General features: G+C 35.8%; 1 protein-coding gene across 1 annotated transcript; it reads left to right on the top strand.

Moving 5' to 3' along the window:
- Window positions 1–6623: 6623 nt before the first annotated feature.
- On the top strand, window positions 6624–8719 carry LOC129946917 (uncharacterized). The gene is made up of 2 exons (XM_056057296.1): window positions 6624–7019; window positions 7650–8719. The coding sequence occupies exons 1-2, from the start codon at window positions 6721–6723 to the stop codon at window positions 8536–8538; spliced, it is 1188 nt and encodes a 395-aa protein (XP_055913271.1). The 5' UTR covers window positions 6624–6720; the 3' UTR covers window positions 8539–8719.
- Window positions 8720–20234: the final 11515 nt, after the last annotated feature.

Here is a 20234-nt window from a genome sequence, read left to right as displayed (position 1 = left end):
TGTTTACTAAGTAGTTCAACCTTATTGGAACTGTAGACGCAAACAAAATATATTTTTAAACATGGTCCACATGTTTTAATGTGAAGACGTACAAAAAGTATTTTACGAAAGCCTATTTTCTTAAATAAACATTTTGGTTGGTCTTAATTACACCGCTTTCAACTTGAATTAATGTTTTCCTAACTCATAATGGCTTAGCTTAGAATAAGTATGAACTTAAACAAAAAATACTAGTTTATTTTTTTTTTTCAATAAAAACATTTTGATAATTATAACTTGAATCATTGTTTTTTGAAACAAAAAATAATACTGAAAAGTTAGTTTTGAAAAACAATTACAAAAACATTTACACATTAAATAAGTAAAAATTGTATTTATTGTTTATTGTGAAATATTAACTACAAGCAAATTTTTGTTTTAATGCCATAATGTGAAGCTGGTAAAACTAACAAAAAGTCAACTGACAGATTTGAACCTAAGAAATACGAAAAAATGCTATTTAATTATTACAATGTTTCAAAATCAATTTTTTAAACATTTTGACGTCCTTTTAATGGCAGTTTGGGTTTTTATCGAGCAAATTCAGTGAAAATAATTTAAATTTTTAAATTCTACAAAATATAACAAGTTTCTATTCACTAAATTTTTACTATTTTCTATACTCTCTTTCACTTGGACCTTTATAACCTTTCCTTTTAAGATTATAATTTCCAATTATATGACTTTCTAGAAAAGAAAATCTTTTCCACAACAACGGTAACACACAAGTGCAAGAAGTGCATTTTCAAATTAACGTTTGTTGTGATGTTAACTGAAAACTGATTATTATCCTTCTGCTTTAACATTCCTTCTTATAATTTTTTTCATAGAAACGCACAAACATTACATTCTTTGTATCCTCGCTACAGCCTTAAAGGGTATCAACATTTTTATGAGTAAGGTCATACATGTATAATGTTAAATCTATGTAATGTACATTTTTATGTGTATTTGTTTTTACTTAACACTTTAAACAAATATGGAGATGAAGATGATAGAAGTTAAAAAAAAAATATTAAACCGAGGATATCAAAAGGATATAAAAACGAAACCAAAAATAAGACAACACATAAGGGAACACAATATGAATGCCAATTATCCGTTTGGCTAATTTAAAATTCCTTAAAGATTTGCGTGGGTCTGGGAAAAGAACTTGAAACCCATATAAGTTCATATAGCTAGTTCACTAATTTGCTATTGAACATACATTCTACGAATGTGTATATGTATTCGTATGTGTTGTATATCCTTGTTCCCTCTCAGAACTAACAATATTTAATTAAGTTCAATGTGTACTTCATACGAGTAAACAAGACTTTAACGCTCCCATTATACGAGGAATAGTTCTTGTTTTTCCGGTTTTCCGTACGTATAAGGATATGTGCCATATCTCACTGCAATTGCAATTGAATAAATAATACATACTTACGATTTTATTATGTTGCTATATAAAATCTATTGCAAGGATTTATGTAGTCACGTTTATATTGTTTTATATGATGGTAAGTTCATTTATAGGCCGGGTTGACTATAGCTACCGAGCCACCAAGCCGTCATTTTATACCATCATGAATTAAGGATATAGGCGCAATATCATACATACTCGTATATGAAGACATTATGAGCATCTTGTGAACATGAAGTTCAATTCTTAGGATTCTATTTTCTATCTTAGAACCCGAAAAGAAGGTCACAGAACACTGGAACTAGATAATATAGAAGAGCAAAGGAAGACACAATTGTATGTATGCCCTGGGCTCGGTGTATGAGAAAATAGGGGCACGTATAACGATTAACTTTGCTTCTCAGAAAACGAGGAATTATGAGGATTATGTAATTATATTTCTATATGTAATATAACAGAGAGGAAAGATGCCTCTCACACTAAGTACAAGTTAATTGTAATTAATTAGGTGGATCAGTGTTTGAAGATTGTGCAAGTCTAAGCTATAATCGTTTTGTTTTGAAGGCACAACTTGCAATGTATAAGGCAAAGGCGTCATTAGATAGGTATATTAGGAAGTAAGGAAGAAGTTTGGATTTTATTAAATTTTTCTTTACGAGAAAATGTTTTGCAATTTAACATGATTTAACTATTAATAAAATTTCTTACATATATGATCTGTATTAGTTTGAAAATTAAATTAAATTTTCTCAGACAATTTTCATGGTAATTGTTGGTTATGGATGTCGACTTTAACAATTGAGTTTGTTTCTGAGATTGAATATATGTATTGATGGTCTCCATTATTATTAAATTAAATGAGGTGCTACAAAAGCTCGTAGAGAATCGGGCCATAGTGACTCCCAACTCTCAACCATTTCTGAGTGCGAGTAATTGTCAGTGATGAATGGGACTTAAAGTTTGTATGCCTTTTCTGAATGGCTTATTTGAAAAAGCACTTTTTAACACAAGAATAAGTTTTGAAGAATTTGTCATTTCATCACAAGAGGCGGTACTCATGACACACATTTTTAGATGGCACAGGCAGGGGTTGACCGCAAGAATTCTGGTGTGACAGTCCTACGCACTAAGCTGCTTTAAAGAAGCTTGACAGTGCTTTAAACGACTGCCTTTTTAAAGATATTTTTAATAAACGGTTACGTTTTTTATTTAATTAACGTAAATTGTGATTATTAGAAAGTGTGACATTGTGTGAAGGGTATTTTAGGTAGGAGTTATACCTTAAAATTAAATAATGAAAAGTGTGTGTGAGATATCAGGCGAATTTAGTGTATGTGCGACAATGGGTGTATGCAAGGCTTCTTTGGATGCAGATTCTTTAAATGCAAATAAAATTTGCACCTACCCCTTATCCTTTAGTGAGCAGCCGTATGGGGATGCGCTCCCGTAAATACCATTTTTACATTCTTAAATTTGGACGATTTGACATTGAAATTAGGGTTGGGTAATATGACTGGGGTAGTACCAATATAAATTACAGAGGTGAGTCTCTTTTTGATTATATTCTAACAAGCAATCTGGTAGTAAGCAATGTGGGTAGTGTTCCAACCTTCGATACTAAAAATCGACAAGAAGTTCTAGATTTGACTCTTGTCTCGTTAAATCTTTCAAATAAAATATTGAATTGGAGAGTATCAAAGGAAAACTCGTTCTCCGATCATAGATACATCCAATTCACACTTATTGAAGGAACCCCAAAACCGATCCAATTCCGGAGTTATAGGAAAACAGATTAGCCAAAATATAGGGGGACTCTGAAAATCTGATTAAAACAGAACTTTCGGATCCGCACTTGTGCGCTCTTGAATTCGATCAAAAGTCCGATGAGCTTACAGCAGCCCTCAATAAAGCCATGGAAACTGCCTGCCCCTCACTACAGTGAGGGGCAGGTTCAGCAGCCCACCATATTGGTGGGCTGCTGAACTAGACATACTCAGAAAAGGTTGTAATAGGCTTCCCCAAGATTGGGACTCATATAAAGAATCCCTAAAAAGTATAAAATAGAATTGAGAATAGCCAAAAGATCCTCTGTAACTCCATAGAAGAATCCTGGAAGTCATCAAGGATAAGGAAGATTCTCTAGACAAATCCAACCATGCCTAGTTTTCTTAAAAACTCAGATGGTACATGGACTAACTCCTGTGAAGAAACGCTAAACCTGCTACTAGACACCCACTTCCCGGATAGCTCCCAATCCGTTAATACAACAAACAGTCCTGGGTCGGGTATAAACTTAATTTTTCCTCAATGTCTGGTTACAAAAGAAAAATTGACATGGGCTCTGAATAGTTTCAAACCTTACAGTTCTCCAGGTCCAGATTAAATCGTACCAGCTGAGCTACAATATATCATTGTGTAACTTCGCCCATCATTGAGATAATCTTCAAGTTTTCATTCCCCAAATGCTCGCATATCAACCCTTAAGACCTAAGACCTATTATTGATCGATGTTTATATACGTAATAGCATTGATAAGAGACTATCAATGTCTCATCATGCTTACTGCAAAGGGAGATCGGTAGAAACAGCCTTGCACAATCTGGTAAGAACTATCGAATACTCCCTAGAGCAAAAGGAATATACTATGGTGGCCTTTCTGGATATTGAGGGTGCTTTCAACAACCTTGACACATCCGCTATCACTTCTGCTATGACGACCTTAAACCGCAAATACTCAATCTGCGAGTTGATTAATCTAATGCTAAAAAGCAGGATCATCAAATCTAATTTGGGAGATTTCTTAGCACAAAAAGGTCTGTCAGTAGAGGCACTCCGCAAGGTGGTGTTCTGTCCCCTCTCCTGTAGAACATAGTGGTTAACCAACTACTAATATCCCTTGAGAGGGAAGGGTACAGAGTGGTTGCTTATGACGATGATGTTGCTATCACCGTCACAGTTGAACATCCTAATACACTGATAGACCTCCTCCAAAATTCACTCAATATGCTCACTAGATGGGCTGATCACTGCGGACTTGGTATTAATTCTCAAAAAACAGACCTCGTCCTTTTCACACGGAAATACAAGATCCCAGTAATTGTACCTACTTCAATGAAAGGTTTACCACTAATTTTTACCAATGAAGCCAAATACCTTGCTCTGATATTGGACAAAAAATTAAGTTGGAAATCCAATATACAGGAAAGAGTTAAAAAAGCTACAGCAGCTCTTTTTCTTTGAGAGAAAGCCATAGGAAGCAAATGGGGTTTTCAACCTCGCACAACCTACTGGCTATACACATCGGTCATTCGACGAATACTTATGCACGGGGTTGCAGTATGGTGGATTGCACTGGAGAAAGTCACATACTACGACAAACTTAGCAGAATCCAACGTACTGCATGTCTCTGCATAAGCGCGACATTAAGAACCACAACCTCAGCAGCGTTAGACACTCTCCTCTATCTGACACCCCTCGACATCTTCAGTAAAAAAGTGGCAACGACTACAACGATAAGACTAGACGCCTCATCTCAATGGACCAACAACAATGTGGGGCACTTCATCATTTTGAACCTCTTTGGTTCTATACCAAAGTACATAGACTACACTATTCCTAAACCCCTATTTGGAAAAAACTTCCAGGTATCCTTTCCATCCAGAGATGAATGGGATGACAAAAACTCCTGGATAACAAAAGTATTCATTTTTATACAGATGGATTCAGGACAAATGATGGAGTTGGTAGTGGTGTGTACTCAGAAAAGCTTAAGAATCTCATTCCGCCTCCCTAATCATTGTAGCGTCTTTCAAGCTTAAATTTTAACGATCAAAGAGGTTCTCTACTGGCTAAGAGAAAACGTGATATCAACTTCTGATATTCGCATCTTCTCTGACAGTCAGGCTGCTATTAAATCTCTTGATGGTGTCTGAACCAAATCTCAAACGGCCCTCGATTGTCGATCGTCTCTTATGGAGATGGCGCAGCAATTTAACATCACATCAGGTGACGGGCCTCAGAGACATCACGGGAAATTGCAGAGCCGATGAACTCGCTAAAAATGGAACCGTCATGCCTATTTCCCCTGAAAGAGAGGAGATAGGTATACCGATAGCTGCATGTATACTTATGCTAAAAGAAACAGCTTTTGCGATAGCAAATTCTAGGTGGCACAACTTACTAACATGCGCAGCCACAAAACTCATATGGCTTTCACTGGACCTAAAGCGCTCTAAAGACTTGTTATTTCAAAGCAGACTTCATATTATCTCCCTAATAGGTTTCCTTACGGGACACTGTCTTATAGGCAGACACGCAATACGACTTGGTGTAACCTTAAATGACTTCTGCAGGAACTGTATGGACGAAGAAGAAGACGAAACAATCTCTCACCTTCTCTGCACTTGTCCTGCTCTTTCACTCAGACGCAAACTTCATCTGGGAGACTGCTCTTTTAATAATCTCAGTGAACTAGCTAATAAGGATATCAAATATCTCCTTTGCTTTATAAAAAGCTCAAAATGGTTCGACTAGTAAGAAGTAATTCTCTAGATTCATGTGGTATCACAATGGTCCTTTCTTTTGGCCTGTGTGGATTCTAATCCTCAGCCACGTTAACCTAATCTAACCTAATATGACATTTTATTTGGGCTTTGTAACTTTTTTGTTGTGATAATTTTTAAGGAGTTTCTATTTATGGCATTTTATGATGTCGATTAAAAGTCGTCGATTAATAAGAGATATGAATCGATAGAAATCATAACCGTCGTACTGCTCAACATAAATGTCACAAAGCAAGACTCTTGTGTCTGAAAACACAAAACCAAAATTAAAAATTCTTTTGGCAAAAGAGGGCTCCATAAACTATGGCTTCTAATCCATTGAAATTCGTATGTATCTATTAAAAAGATGAGGTTAATGTGAAAAGGGGACACTATCGTGATCCAAAAGATATGGATTGTGGGATCCGTTGTTCAAGGACTCCTTCACACACTCTGTGTGTGATAGATGAAGCTGAGTCTAGATCTTGCATTCTAGTGAAACGTATCATTAATGTATTTTAACTTCATCATTTCAGTGACAAAGGTACCACCGTAGCTAGGCTGGAAACAACCAAAGAAAGTTTCTGACTAAAACTCGGCAAGAAGTCTAAGGCTTCGGCCACGCAATGAGCGACGAGCGACTGAGCGACCGAGCGACGAGTCGCTGAGCGACCAATCTGAGCGATGGGTGGCCATTTTCTAAACGACACGTCGCTGAGCGATTAGTTGGAAAAATGCCTTCGTCAAGTGCGGTTCATCGTAGCTTACTGGTTGAAAGTCGCGCTCATATTTATAGATCTGTAATAAGATCGAGAATCCGTAGATTTGGTGTACACCCCATAAATAGTGAAAGGGAAAATTATGGTGAATTTCATCATTTATATCTAAATCTTCGCAGATTTCCAGATCGCTTTTGGCAATATTGTCGTATGTCAGTACCATCTTTTGATTTGCTGTTGGAAAAAGTTCGACCAAAATTAACAAGACAAAAGAAAGCAATTAGTCCAGAACAACGGCTGGTTTTATGTTTAAGGTTAGTTTTTTTTTTAATTTTTTTAATCTTTATTTGTATTCTTCAGTTGATCCAATATAATATTTTGAATGTCAGTTCTTATCTCAAGTTTTTCAAAATTGTTAAATTGTGCCATAAATGGCAAAAGACTTTTGAAAAATTGAAGGTCATCACTATCCTCTTCTTTTTTTGCTACCTCTTTCTTTAAAATTTGTAGTCTTTCTTTTTCTAACTCGAGAAATTCTGACTCCAAATTGTATGTTGACGCTCTCTTATTTTTATTTTTTCGCACGTTTTGTTTGTAAGCATATTGACACTTGAAAGGGTTACATCCTCTTCTTCCAGTAAATCTGATATTGTTTCTGCGAAAAAACGATTTTGAGCCATTGAATAACTTTCTGGTTCTCGAAGATTTCCCTCAGTTGGATCGGGTTCAATTGTCTGCCTCGTAAAGGCCATCATTTCAAAACATGGCCATTTCGGTTTTGTTGGTGGAGCTTCGGATCCCGATACTGGACGTGGAGCTTTTCGAAGAACCCTTCGAAAAGTGTCTTTTAGGTTTTTCCACTTTAGTTTTACATTGGCTCCTGAAATTTGAAATATAATTATACGTACATATACTATTTCACTTTGTTTTTTCAATGTTTTCAGATTTCTCGCAACAGGTCTTTCGTTTCGAGATTTAGCTTTTGCTTTTCGAATGGGCAGAAGCACAGTAAGTAACATTGTCTTGGAAACTAGCGTTATCATATGGGAACAACTTGTGGAAGAATATATGCCTATACCAACAACTGACCACCTTCGAAATGTTATTAACGATTACTACCGACGCTGGAAATTTCCTAACTGTTTTGGCAGTATTGATGGTAGACATTGCCAAATTCAATGTCCAGCAAATTCTGGCTCTCATTATTTTAACTACCTGCATTATTTTTCTATTGTACTGCAAGCTGTAGCTGATGCTGACAAAAAGTTTCTAACAATCGAGGTGGGTGGGAGAGGAAAACAAAGTGATGGTGGTACATTTTCTGGATCTACTTTGTTCAAATTACTTGAAGCTGATAAATTTAAGGTTCCACCTCCACAAGCATTACCAGAATCAAACATTGTTCTTCCCAATTTTTTAATCGGAGATGAGGCTTACCCCCTGAAAAACTATTTACTAAGACCTTATCCATGGAGAAACTTAAATGCTCAAACAGAAAACTTCAACAAAAAACTTTCAATCGCAAGAAAATGCATTGAGTGTGCATTTGGCATATTAAGCAAGAAATGGCGGTTTTTACAAAAAAACATCGAAACGAAGCCAAGCACTGCAGTTCGTTTAATTAAATGTGCTTGTATACTGCACAATTTTGTGAGAGAGTGCGATGGCGACAGTGACCTTGATTATATACACGTGTCTGCAGAAATGGCTAATGACTTAGCTCAAACAAATGCAACCACCCAAGAAGAACAGTCCCGTTATAACAGAAGCTCAAGCAATGCGTTGAATACAAGAAACGAGCTTGTGCAATATTTTTGGGAATTCGGGCATTGAACAAAAAACACTACTATTTGTAAAGATTAAATAAATTAAACTTACCAGAACAATTACAAATTTGTCCAACTTTTTCCCACTCTTTATCGGTGACATTTTTATTTTTGTGATCTTTGTGGGTGTCCTGCCATAGCATTGGGCGGCTTTGGACAGCTGAAATTAAACTTTCAATGTTTATTGTAGACATCTTTTTTTTACGTCCGACTGAAAAATTAAAACAAATTTGATTGCTAAGCGACGTCGCTCTGTCGCTTGAAAATTCGCTCAGTCGCTTACGGCTTATGTGGCCACCTCCATACGATTTCATGTGTTCTAATTTTTTTGAGTCGCTCAGCGGCTCGTCGCTCGGTCGCTCAGTCGCTCGTCGCTCATTACGTGGCCGGACCCTAAGACATAACTCTTGTCTCAGATACTATACACCATATAATCTTGGACTGGAAAGTATCCAAAGAACAATCGTTCTCAGGTCATAGATATATCCAGTTCAATATAAATGTGGATGATACCCAGAGTCCATTGACTTTTCGAAACTATCGGAAAACTGACTAGTTTACTAGAACCTGGACTACTAGCCCTTCCTCTAAAGCTAATTAACTTGACAACAAAGTCAATGACCTTACCTCAGCTATGAACAGATCGCTAGAAATTGTTTGTCCACTTATACACATAGAGGAAAGAGGAAACCACAATGGTGGGCCTCAGAGCTTGACTCGCTCAGGAAGGAATGCAGGAAACTTTTCAACCGGGCCAAAGCTGCAAGACTAGTCTCTCATTGGGACTCCTAGAAAGAATCCCTAAGAATCTACAAGAAGGCACTAAAGAAATCCAAGCGATCTTCTTGGCGCTCCTTCAGTGGCACGATAGCAGAAACTTCTGAAGCCTCTAGGTAACGTAAAATTCTTTTACCTAGTCCAGCTATATCCAAATATGCAGACGGCTCCTGGACAAATTCAAGTAATGAATAGCTGAACTTACTATTGGAAACTCATTTTCCTGGTAGTTCTTTTACCGAAACATGCAACACTTATATACGTTCAAGTTCAAATACAACATATTCACAAGGTCTGATCTCAAGGGAAAAGCTACAATGGGCTCTCAACAGCTTCAAATCATTTAAAGCTGCAGAACCAGATGGCATAATACCAGCCGAGTTACAAAAGACTTCTGATATAATTGCACCAATCCTTGAAGCATATTTTACCAGCTGTCTTTTCATGGTCCATGTTCCCTCGGCATGGAGAGAAGTTAAAGTTGTTTTTATACCTAAAGCAGGTGAATGCTCCCAAGTCAATCCTAAAGCTCTACAACCTATAAGTCTATCATCAATCCTTCGTAAGACCTTGGAAAGATTGATTGATATCCATTTAAGGGCAAGTATCGACACAAGACTTCTGTCTTCGTCTCAACATGCCTTTTGTAAAGGTTAATCGGTGGAAACAGCGTTACACACTTTAGTACGCACCATCGAATATTCCCTCCATCATAAAGAGTCACTATGGTTGCTTTCCTTGACATCGAAGCTCGTTTCATGAGTTAATTAATTTAATGCTTACTAGCAGAATAATTAACTGAAAACTGGGCAACTCTTCTAGCAGACGATTCGTAGAGGGACACCGCAAGGTGGTGTTCTATCCCCACTCCTCTGGAACCTAGTGGTGAATGAAATCCTAACTAGTCTGGATGCGTAGGGTTTCAGAGTGATAGCCTATGCGGACGACGTTGCTATAGCAGTTTCAGAAAAGCATCTTAACATCCTAATAGAACTCTTACAAAATGCCTTGGACAGACTAATACTTTGGGCTGATCTGTCTGGGTGTTTACACACACAAAATCGATCTGGTCTTATTTTCGAAGAGATACAAAATTCCATTTGTCAACCCTCCTTATATTAAAGGAATCCAAATCTCTTAGATAAAAACTAAATTGGAAACGCAACGTACAGGACAGAGTCAAAAAAGCTACTGTAGCTTTCTTTTGTTGCTAAAAAGCTATTGGTAATATATGGGATTTAAAACCCAGAATCACGCATTGGCTATACACATCGGTAATCAGACCGATTTTAACGTACGGTGTGGTGGACTGCTTTAGAGAAAGGTACAAACAAGGATAAGTTTAATAAAGTCCAACGTTCAGCTTGCCTATTTATAAGCGGATCGCTTCGCACGACCCCGTCTGCGGCACTGGACACTTTGCTCTACCTAACACCTCTCGACATATTGAGCAAACAAATAGCTGCATCTCTGCTATTCGCCTAAAAGCTTCGTCGCAGTGGACTAACAACAACATTGGGTACTCCGTAATTCTAAGGTATTTAGTGGTCATAAGCGGACACTGTCTTGCTTCACGCTTGTCTTGTCTCATGTCCTCATGAGACAACGCCATTGACACCGCTCTTAGAAAAAAAGACCCAAAATCAACACCAAACAGTAATTTTTAAGATCCTTTGCAGCGAAAACATATTTGTATCGTTGGTTGTTCCTCTGTTTCTTGAATAAGTAGATTTTTTTAAGAATGTAACACCAATGCGGCAATGGCGAAAAAATCTCCAAATTGTGGGATGCTTAAGATCGAATTTTTGTGACGCGAAATCCAATCCCTGAGATACTCCTACTCGATCGTTGCCTACACCGGGAAACTTCACTGTGCTATATCAGTTGTTAAAAAATGACTATGGGAAGGCTTAAATGGGGAAAGTGTGTGTAATGTTGTTTAAGATTTAAAGTTTTATTTGAGCGTGGTTTTAAATGCTATATCCATTCAGTCCATTATGATTTGGCAAAACAGATTGGCTTAATGAAAACTATGTTGACAGATTCAGCTTTAAGAACGTACCCTCTACCAACTTTTAAGAGCTTGGAATTCCGTAACTTAAAACATTAAACATTCTACTAAAACAAAATATGATCATTTGTACTTTTATTACAGTGTTTCTATCGATGGTAATTTGTCAAAATATGAGTCATAAATGGCAGAAAATGTGATACAATTCCTTAACAACATGACCACAATCAACTGTCAAAGCTTACAAATCCTTAAATCAAATTTAAAATACTGCTACAAATTAATTAAAAGACAAACCGCGATTCTTCGTAGTATATTAACCAGATTTATATAGCAACTCAAACCAACAAAAAATGATAAACAAAAATGTAACAATAAATAAAACTAAAGCCGTTAAGTCAAACTTTTTGTAAATTACTGACCTACACATTCCTTAAGTGCTTTAAGAATTGTTTATAGCACTTTAATAGATTTCCCATCATCTATATCAATGTCATGCGCCGTGCCCTTGCTATACACATGTACCTCCTACAGATACCCACACCTACATGTGTTTATATGTATATCCAAATCGATATAACTTCTGGGCTGTTCTATAGCTTCCCAAACGAACTCCCACGTTCCTGCCTGAATTAAACTGAAAACAGCAGCCTCGCAGCGCAGCACAACATTCCATCATCAGACAGCAGCCGGTGTGTCCTATCCTATATAATATACATATACTTCCATAGTCAGCGAAGCTGTGAGGCACTGATGCTAGGCAGAGCTCAAAATGAGTGAAGGTGTGAGGTGAAGCTGTGGCTGTGAATGAGGTAATCACTTATTTCTTGACAGTTTTTTTTCTGTCCCGTTCAAAAAAAAAAACAAAAATCTTGGGGATACGACAGCTTTTCAGTGAAAATCAACCTTAGTATTGGATTCATAAAATGTCTGCTAACAGACAGATGGTGTTTTTTATTCACATACATAACATACCTAACCTAACATATATTTATTTATTTTCAAAGCAATTTACATTATAAATGTTTTCACCAGAGAGAGGATGCCTCTGGTATGTTTAAAAAATATACGAAAACGAATTAAATTCTAATCGCTTATGTTGTCACTTGCATTTCTGTTGACGTTATATTATGTTTGTGTGTCTGCTAAACGATAACTTAAAAAATACAAAATAAAAAATATAAAAATAGCAAAACAAATTTTGACACAATTTTTGGAAAACCTAATATAAATCAATATACAATGTACGTAACGTATGTATATAAAAATATGTGAAGGCCTGCTGTGCGCTGTATGTGTATATATGCGTAGTCTATGTTAGGGATAAGTCACAGCACGTATTTGGCACTGCCTGGATTTGATATCAATTGACTTCAAAGTTCAAAGCAATAAAACTTTCAGGTTCGAATTATAAATTATTTGTGTTCAACCAGAAGGTTACGACATGATACTTTTGCTTACTTTTGAGCTGTTTTTTTTTTTCTGAAAATTAATTTGAAATAATGCGGACGCATATTGAAATTTAATTTGCGTTTTGTTTTGGTTTTTTTAGTAATTTAAAAATTTAAATATTTTAGGAAAAAAACTTTTCAAAAGTAAATTTAAAAGTTTTGTCTAAATAATTTCGAATGCAAGTACTTTTCTTCTCGCATTCAAGATAATAAGTCAAACTTTTGTGGTTTATGTGCAACTTGAAAATAAAGCTTATCATAATTTTAAGTTCCATTTTTTTACTGGAAAAACCATACAAAAAATAAATAAAATTAAAATTACTCCAAAAGAAATAAAAGTGCGTATACGCCTGAGTGTGCATCAAAGTGGCTAATTTGAATTCGATATTTTTTTTTAAATTTTAATTGTTTAAATTTAATTAAGTTTTCAAACGTTTTAAATAAATCAAAAGATAATATTTATTATACATATAAGTACAATGTGAGGCATAATATGTGCAAACAAGAATAATGAATTGCTAAGGTAGGTAGGTAGAAATGGCGATCTCAAGACAACCTAGCCTGAGATCCAATTAGCGCTGTAGTGCGCCGTGTTGATACCAAAAACTCGTTTGAACTGTTATTGAAAGGGAAAGATTTATACATAAGCTTCATAGCGATTGTGTTAGAGCCATTTTGTCGCATTGTGGAAAAAAATTAGGTCTCTAATCTATGTCTCAGATAGCTCATCAAGTTCGTGAAAGAATGCAGGACATTTGCAGAGCAAATGAACTATCGTTTCACTTTCTCTTTGGTCACTATAACTACGGCAAAAGGTGTTGTAGGAGATACCCAACTTCTCCGGTCCGGTACAAACCACAACAATCCTGGCTATGTCTTGCCTTAGCCTGCAGAGAAGATCGTTTGTACGGGTTTTGTTATAGGTGGGCCATATCTTCCTAGATATAATGCAGTTGGGTAAATTGTTCCACCTTCGGTTTGATTCAGTTTGTTAGATAGAAAAGATTTAACCCTTCATAGCACCAAGAGGAATATTAACCATTTCCGCAAGTGAGCTATGAAGGGCCGATTATTGCCTGGCTAGCTCGTAAGCCCGTTCATTTCCCACGATACAACTATGGCCCGGAACCTAGATCAGGGTGACACCGAGGTTAATATTCTGGCTCGCAAGCTCATCGCGACATTGCTGGACCAATTAAGATGAGGATATGGCCGAGTTAATGGCTTTGACAGCTGCCTGACTGTCTGTGAAGATAGCCGCATTTCGGTATTGGTTTGGGTTTTGTTTAAGTATCTTACATGCTCCCTTATTGCCAGCAGTTCAGCCTGAAAAACGCTAGCAAAGTCAGGAAGCCAAAGGGATTTAGCTACATTTAGGAACTCAGAAAAGATCCCAGAACCAACTCCGCACTCCATCTTTGAACCGTCAGTAAAGATGGTTGCGTCGAAATCTATCGACACGGATGGAAATATAACCCTAAAACCCTTACTAAGGCTCAAAGTAGGAGTGCAGTAGGCAGTGTCTACCGAGATAATATCTGAGGGAATCAATTTCGTTGTGTTGCTGTGACCATAAGGTTTTGATAACCAGCTGGTTGATTCCTTCAGCCTAATACCCTGCAGGAAACTATGTATTTAATAAAAAGGTCGATTGGTAGAAGATAAAAAATAACGTTTAAGTCGTCCGTTGGGCAAAAGCGCATGGCCCCTGTGGTGCCCACGAAAGCTCAACCTTCTTTATCTTATCAATATTATAGGCTTTGCTAAGAGCAGGCCACCACACAATCGAAGCATATGTTAAGATTGGACGTACTACACCTGTTTCCTTCCATAAAATCATCTTCGACTGAATTCCCGACTTTTTGCCGAAAGTTTACTGCAGGCGTAGAAGGCAACACAGGCCTTCTTAACCCGTACTTCAATATTTAGTTTCCAGTTAAGTTTAGGGTCGAGTATACGAGTAACTCCCAAATATTTTGCACTGGAAGACAATGATAGAATTTGACCGTTGAGTCGAGGTAGCGTGAAGGGCGGTACTTTAGTTTTGGTGGTAAAGACAACAGTTCAGTTTTACTTTGGTTAACTCCACAACTCGTGGCCCAGTTGCTAACTTTCTTCAAAGCTGACTCCGTGATTTCACTTATCACAGAGGTGTACTTTCCTGATACCAATAGCACCAAATCATCCGCATAGGCTACCGCCTTCACTAAACATCTTTCTAATTTAACGAGAATTGTATCCATGACCAGAAGTCATAGAAAAGGCGAAAGAACACCACCCTGGGGTGTTCCCATCTTCTTACCACTGAGCATGGAAATAATCCATTCTCGAATGAAGTCTTCAACACCGAACTTAACGAGTAATTCCTCTATGGTTTCGGTAAGGACATTGTTAAAAGCACCTAAGATAAGCATGCTGAGAATTTCGAGAGGTCATCCAACTAGGATTTCTCTAATATGGTAATCAAGAATGCGCTCCAAAATTTTAAACACAAAAGATGTTAAGCTTATTGGTCTGAAATCCTTCTTTGATTCGTGACCTCGCCTACCCACTTTCGGGATAAAAACTACTTTGACCTGTCTCCACGACATGGGCACCCGTTTGAGAAGGAGGCATCCTTTGAAAATTTGTTCCATCCATGGAGCTGCCACATGATGCAACTTTTGAAGCATAACTGGCAGCATGCCATCCATGCCTGGGGATTTATATGGAGAAAAAGTATTGATGGCCCACAAAATATTTTCTCTGGTTATAACGAAATTGACTTGCTCCACATTAGCTACGTTTAGCTCGGTGGTTTCAAGCTGTTCGGGTTATCACTCTCGCAACACGGAAAGTGTGTTCATCAGTAGCTCAAAAGGTTCGGCTGGAGAGGCTCAGGTTCCATCAAGTTTTTTTTTGAAATGAAGGATTACAATGTTCCTTCGATAAAACTTTGCTGAGCCTAACGGAGTCCTTTATGTCTTCGATTGATTGACAGTATTCTCTCCATCTTTCTTTTTTGGTTGATGACTTATAAATGTTAAAAGAGTCTTTATAAGGCTGGTAAAACTTATGTTTGTGGCAGATATTAAAAATAGTCCTCCTTATTTTTCTTAGACTGTACAATTCTTCATTCCACCAAGAAGGAAGGTTTTTACTGGACAAGAGACTCTAAAGCTTTACTTATAGAAGTTTCAAAGGTATTAACTTTTCATTCAAGGTCTCCCATCGATTCAGTGAGATTCGGTAAGTTACTTAGTTTGGAATTAGCAATTTGACTGAATTTCTTCCAGTCAGTTCTTTTGGGATTTCTATAATGCGGAGGGTTTTTCGACATGAATTGCTGAAGTTCTTGGAAAATTTAAGTTATAACTGGGAGCGGGTCAATTCTTCAAAATACTTTAAAGCTATTATTTTAAGGGTATCATTTATATGTGCTACAAAGAATGTAAAGTAAGGAAAACAAATAGTTAAAAATTTGTGTATAAAACTTGGAGTATTTATGGTAGTTCGAAAATTTTGATTATAATTAAGACTTCAGTAAGGTACTCTTTTCACGATTATTGTGTACGACTGTCATGGTAGAGGTCTTGGGTTCAATCCCTGCCTGTGCCACCTTAAGGTTTTTTATGGATACTGCCTCTTGCGAGAAATTAATAAATTATTATTTAAGGGAAAAGCAAAATAAAGATATTTTACTTCTGTTTAAAATAAAAAAGATATTTGTATTTAAAGAATTACTATTGTGTTCTTTCCTAGATGTCTTAAAATCATGTTTTGGAAAGCTTATTTTACTATCGCCATTTACATTGTTTTCGAAACAGAATTGTAAGAAATTTTACCAAGTTCCATTTTTGCATTTTAATCCTAACCACTAATATTATACACAAAAGAGAAGGACGTTATAGTTACTACTTTTCTAAGATCTCACTAAACCTTTTTCCGATTTCGATTATTAATTCAAATTTGGCAAAACTAGAAGGTTACTCTAGAAATTTAACGAAAACTTGTTTAAGAAAAGATTATTTTTGCAAAAGGTACATTTTATATAGAACGATTTAACAACGCCATCTTCATTATATAGGTGACAATTTTGGCGACTATAAATTTTGCACCATAGTTTTTTGACAATTATCTTGCGGTAGTCATTTTTTAAACAAAAAAAGAACATATTTATAAATACTGGCAATTTAGCTCTATTTCACTTTGCAAAAAGAAGTAAGGCCAAATATCATTCCTTTGATGTAAGATTTAATTATCTCTTAAGGTGCATATATTTGCAAGACTTAAGGCCAAGTTGGTTATATTTCTCAAAATTATTTGCTCTTATTTCACTTTGCTAAAGTGCAAATTTGCTTTATTTAAATTTTAAACACGCAAAAAAGGTCGACTTAGAAAGTAATCCGTAGGGCGCTTTATTCGTGCCAGAACAATTTGTTTTTCTTTTTTTATTTATCTGTCTATAAGTACAATTGTTCTAAAAGGAGTCTATTATTAGTTGATATAGAATAAAAAACAATGTAATGAATTTTCCATTATAAACCATATTAAATCGAAACCATTCTTTTATCTTAGGACTTAAATGTTTCTAGTCTTTTTTTTTATCATCCTGTAAGGCATTCCATTTAAAACAATTTAATTTCATGTTGTTTCCAAAGGTTTTATAAATAAACCTTCATCTGTTGTGAGATGTGTTTTTAATATATTTTTATTAGTTGTATCATTTTTTTAATATCTTATAACATTCTAAAACGGTTTTAAAACAGAATGTGGGATCAAAATAAAGTTGAATTTTATTCCATGAAAATCTTTATTGACAAGTGCTTTTTAACAGTTATTGGTTATTGAAAAAAAAACACGTACAATTAAAAAAAAATGGATAAATCTTTAAATTAATCAAAAAATCGGTAAACATAATGTTTAAAGATTATTTTAGGCAAATATACATCCATTAAGTCCAATTTTTCAAACACATAAATGCCTTAATGTTGGCTTCCAATGCGTCAATCGAAATGAGCTTGTGGCTCAAAACATAAATCTCAACAAAAAAAACTGTTCACAGAATTTGTCTCTCAGTTCATACATTGTTATTCGTGATGTGTTGCAAGTGTTGCACCATATTTCAAGAAATACGGTCTAATGATTCCGTTAGCTCATAACCATCACCAGAAAGTGTTTTCTGGTTGATCTTGTACTGCAGTTCTTCTAATAGACTTATCCTTTTAAATATTGTTGAGCTTCATCGTTGAAAAAACGTTTTCTATATAAAAGTGGTCAATTTTTCAAAAATCCATTCATCAAAAATTCGGAGTTCAGGTTACTTCAATACTTGCACCAGCTGTATTTTTAGGGCTTGACTTAATTCTTCTATACATTTTTAAACGTTTTGTGCAGTAGCAAATGACCAACTGCATCTGTAATAATTCGTAAACATAGTTAATACTGGACACTACAGTTGCGATATGTTCTCTTTTTTGGATAATTTGTTCACTTAAAAATGCATACTCTTATTTTTTTAAATATTGGTTTAAAAAAAAACACAGTCCATACTATTTCCATAGAATTCCGAACATGGTATGGATAATGGTAAATAAGTATCTATACTTAATATGTTACAAATTGTATCCTTCATTTTCAACGCAAAACTATTGTCTTACGCCAGGAGTTATAAAACGTTGTAATCATAAAAATTGATTACTTCTACTGTTCTTAACAACATTCCAACTAACGATTTTTATACAAAATTAAAATTATATTGTTGTTAGATATTCTAGACACGAAACTTTCATTATTTTGTATCTAGTGTTAGATGAACTTTGATTTCTATAAAATGTCATCATAAGATTGAGGAAAATCTTTACAATAAATGAAGTCTTACAAGCCTTAACCGACGCCCTACGAAACTTACAAAATACTCCGAGTTCGCCCAACCTACACTTTGACCAGTTCAACGAAAACGAAGAAGTATTCCCTATAACTACATCAAAAGGTTAGAAAATTATCTGGCACTAAAAAACATTACGGATGGTACCAAAAAGCGGCAAGTACTGATAAATTGTATCGGAGCTAAATACTACCAATTACTCTCGAACTTGACAGCACCAGAAGAACCAGCGACGAAGTCGTACAGAGATCTAATTAAAACGCTCAAAGACCTAAATTTCTGCTTAGACTGCAACATGAGGGGGAGTCTATCGCCTATTTTTTTCGCATATTTGAAACTACCCAGGGTGCTGCAGATAACATGCATGAAATCAACGTTATCAATTTGATGGAAAATGTAAAACACGATATGCAATCTATTCAATTACACCAAAAACTGGTTGGTACAGGTGGTCGCGGTAAGTGGTAAGTACTATGTGACATTGAAAATTAATGGGAAGCCCTTCGAGATGTAATTTAATACTGGGGCAGCGATTTTTGTCATTAATTACGAAACTTTTAAAATGCATTGGCCAAATGTCAAAATCTTCCCAACAGAAGTCATGCTTAAGACCTAAAACCATGCATATCGTAAATCAGATATACAAGTTCAGTACAATGAGCACTTTACAAATTGCGATTTATGTATAGTCAAAGGAAAGTTCGACTCAATCATGTTACGTGAATTTGAAAATATGCAGAGATTTTCAGCACGGAAATTGGAAGTATACCAAATAATAAAGGTATGTTAAAATAACGTGATGGTGCTACACCAACCTTTATTAAATCAAGATCAGTTCCATATGCAATTCGCCCATTAATCGAAAATGAGCTAGATAGGTTAGAACAATGTGGTTTTATTTAAAAAATTGCACACTCAGATTGGGGAACTCTAGTAGTTTCCGTGATCAAGGCTGACAAACCTGACTATAAAGCTACACTCAATAAATACTTAGTTAACGATTGTTTCCCGATTTACAACATAGAAGATTTGTTCCAAAAATTAAAAGATGGTGAATATTAGTGCACCTTCGACATACACAAAGCATATCTACACCTCAATATGACGGAGGATAGTTAACTCTTGCAACCAATAACTACCATAAAGGGTCTTTACAGAGTAAATAAATTAATGTTTGGTTTGAAAACTGCGCCTAACATATGGCAAAAGTTTATGGATGAAAATATGACGAATGACCTTGAAGGTACTGCATGTTTTATTGATGATATTATTGTAGTGGCTAGATCGATATCTGAACTTTTTCATAGATGCATGAAATAACTTGATAAGTTACAGAAGTTCAATCTACATTTGAACAAATCGAGGTGCAAATTGTTTGAAAAAAAGTTTCACTTACCTCGGTCACAAGATCAACAAGGCAGGTTTACACCAGACTCCAGCAGGAATTTTCGAAAATTCAGCCTCCTTCAAATCAAAACAAATAAAGTAATTTTTTGAGAATGGTAAATTACTTACTTACTTACTTACTTGAGGTGACGCAACAGTCCTGTGTGAACTAGGCCCTTCCCAACAAACTTCTTCATTTAGCTCGGTCCCTA

Source organism: Eupeodes corollae, chromosome 2 (genome assembly GCF_945859685.1).
Source record: "Eupeodes corollae chromosome 2, idEupCoro1.1, whole genome shotgun sequence".
Lineage (NCBI taxonomy): Eukaryota > Metazoa > Arthropoda > Insecta > Diptera > Syrphidae > Eupeodes > Eupeodes corollae.
Note: the sequence above shows the minus strand (reverse complement) of the source record. Positions and strands in the feature narration are given on the sequence as shown.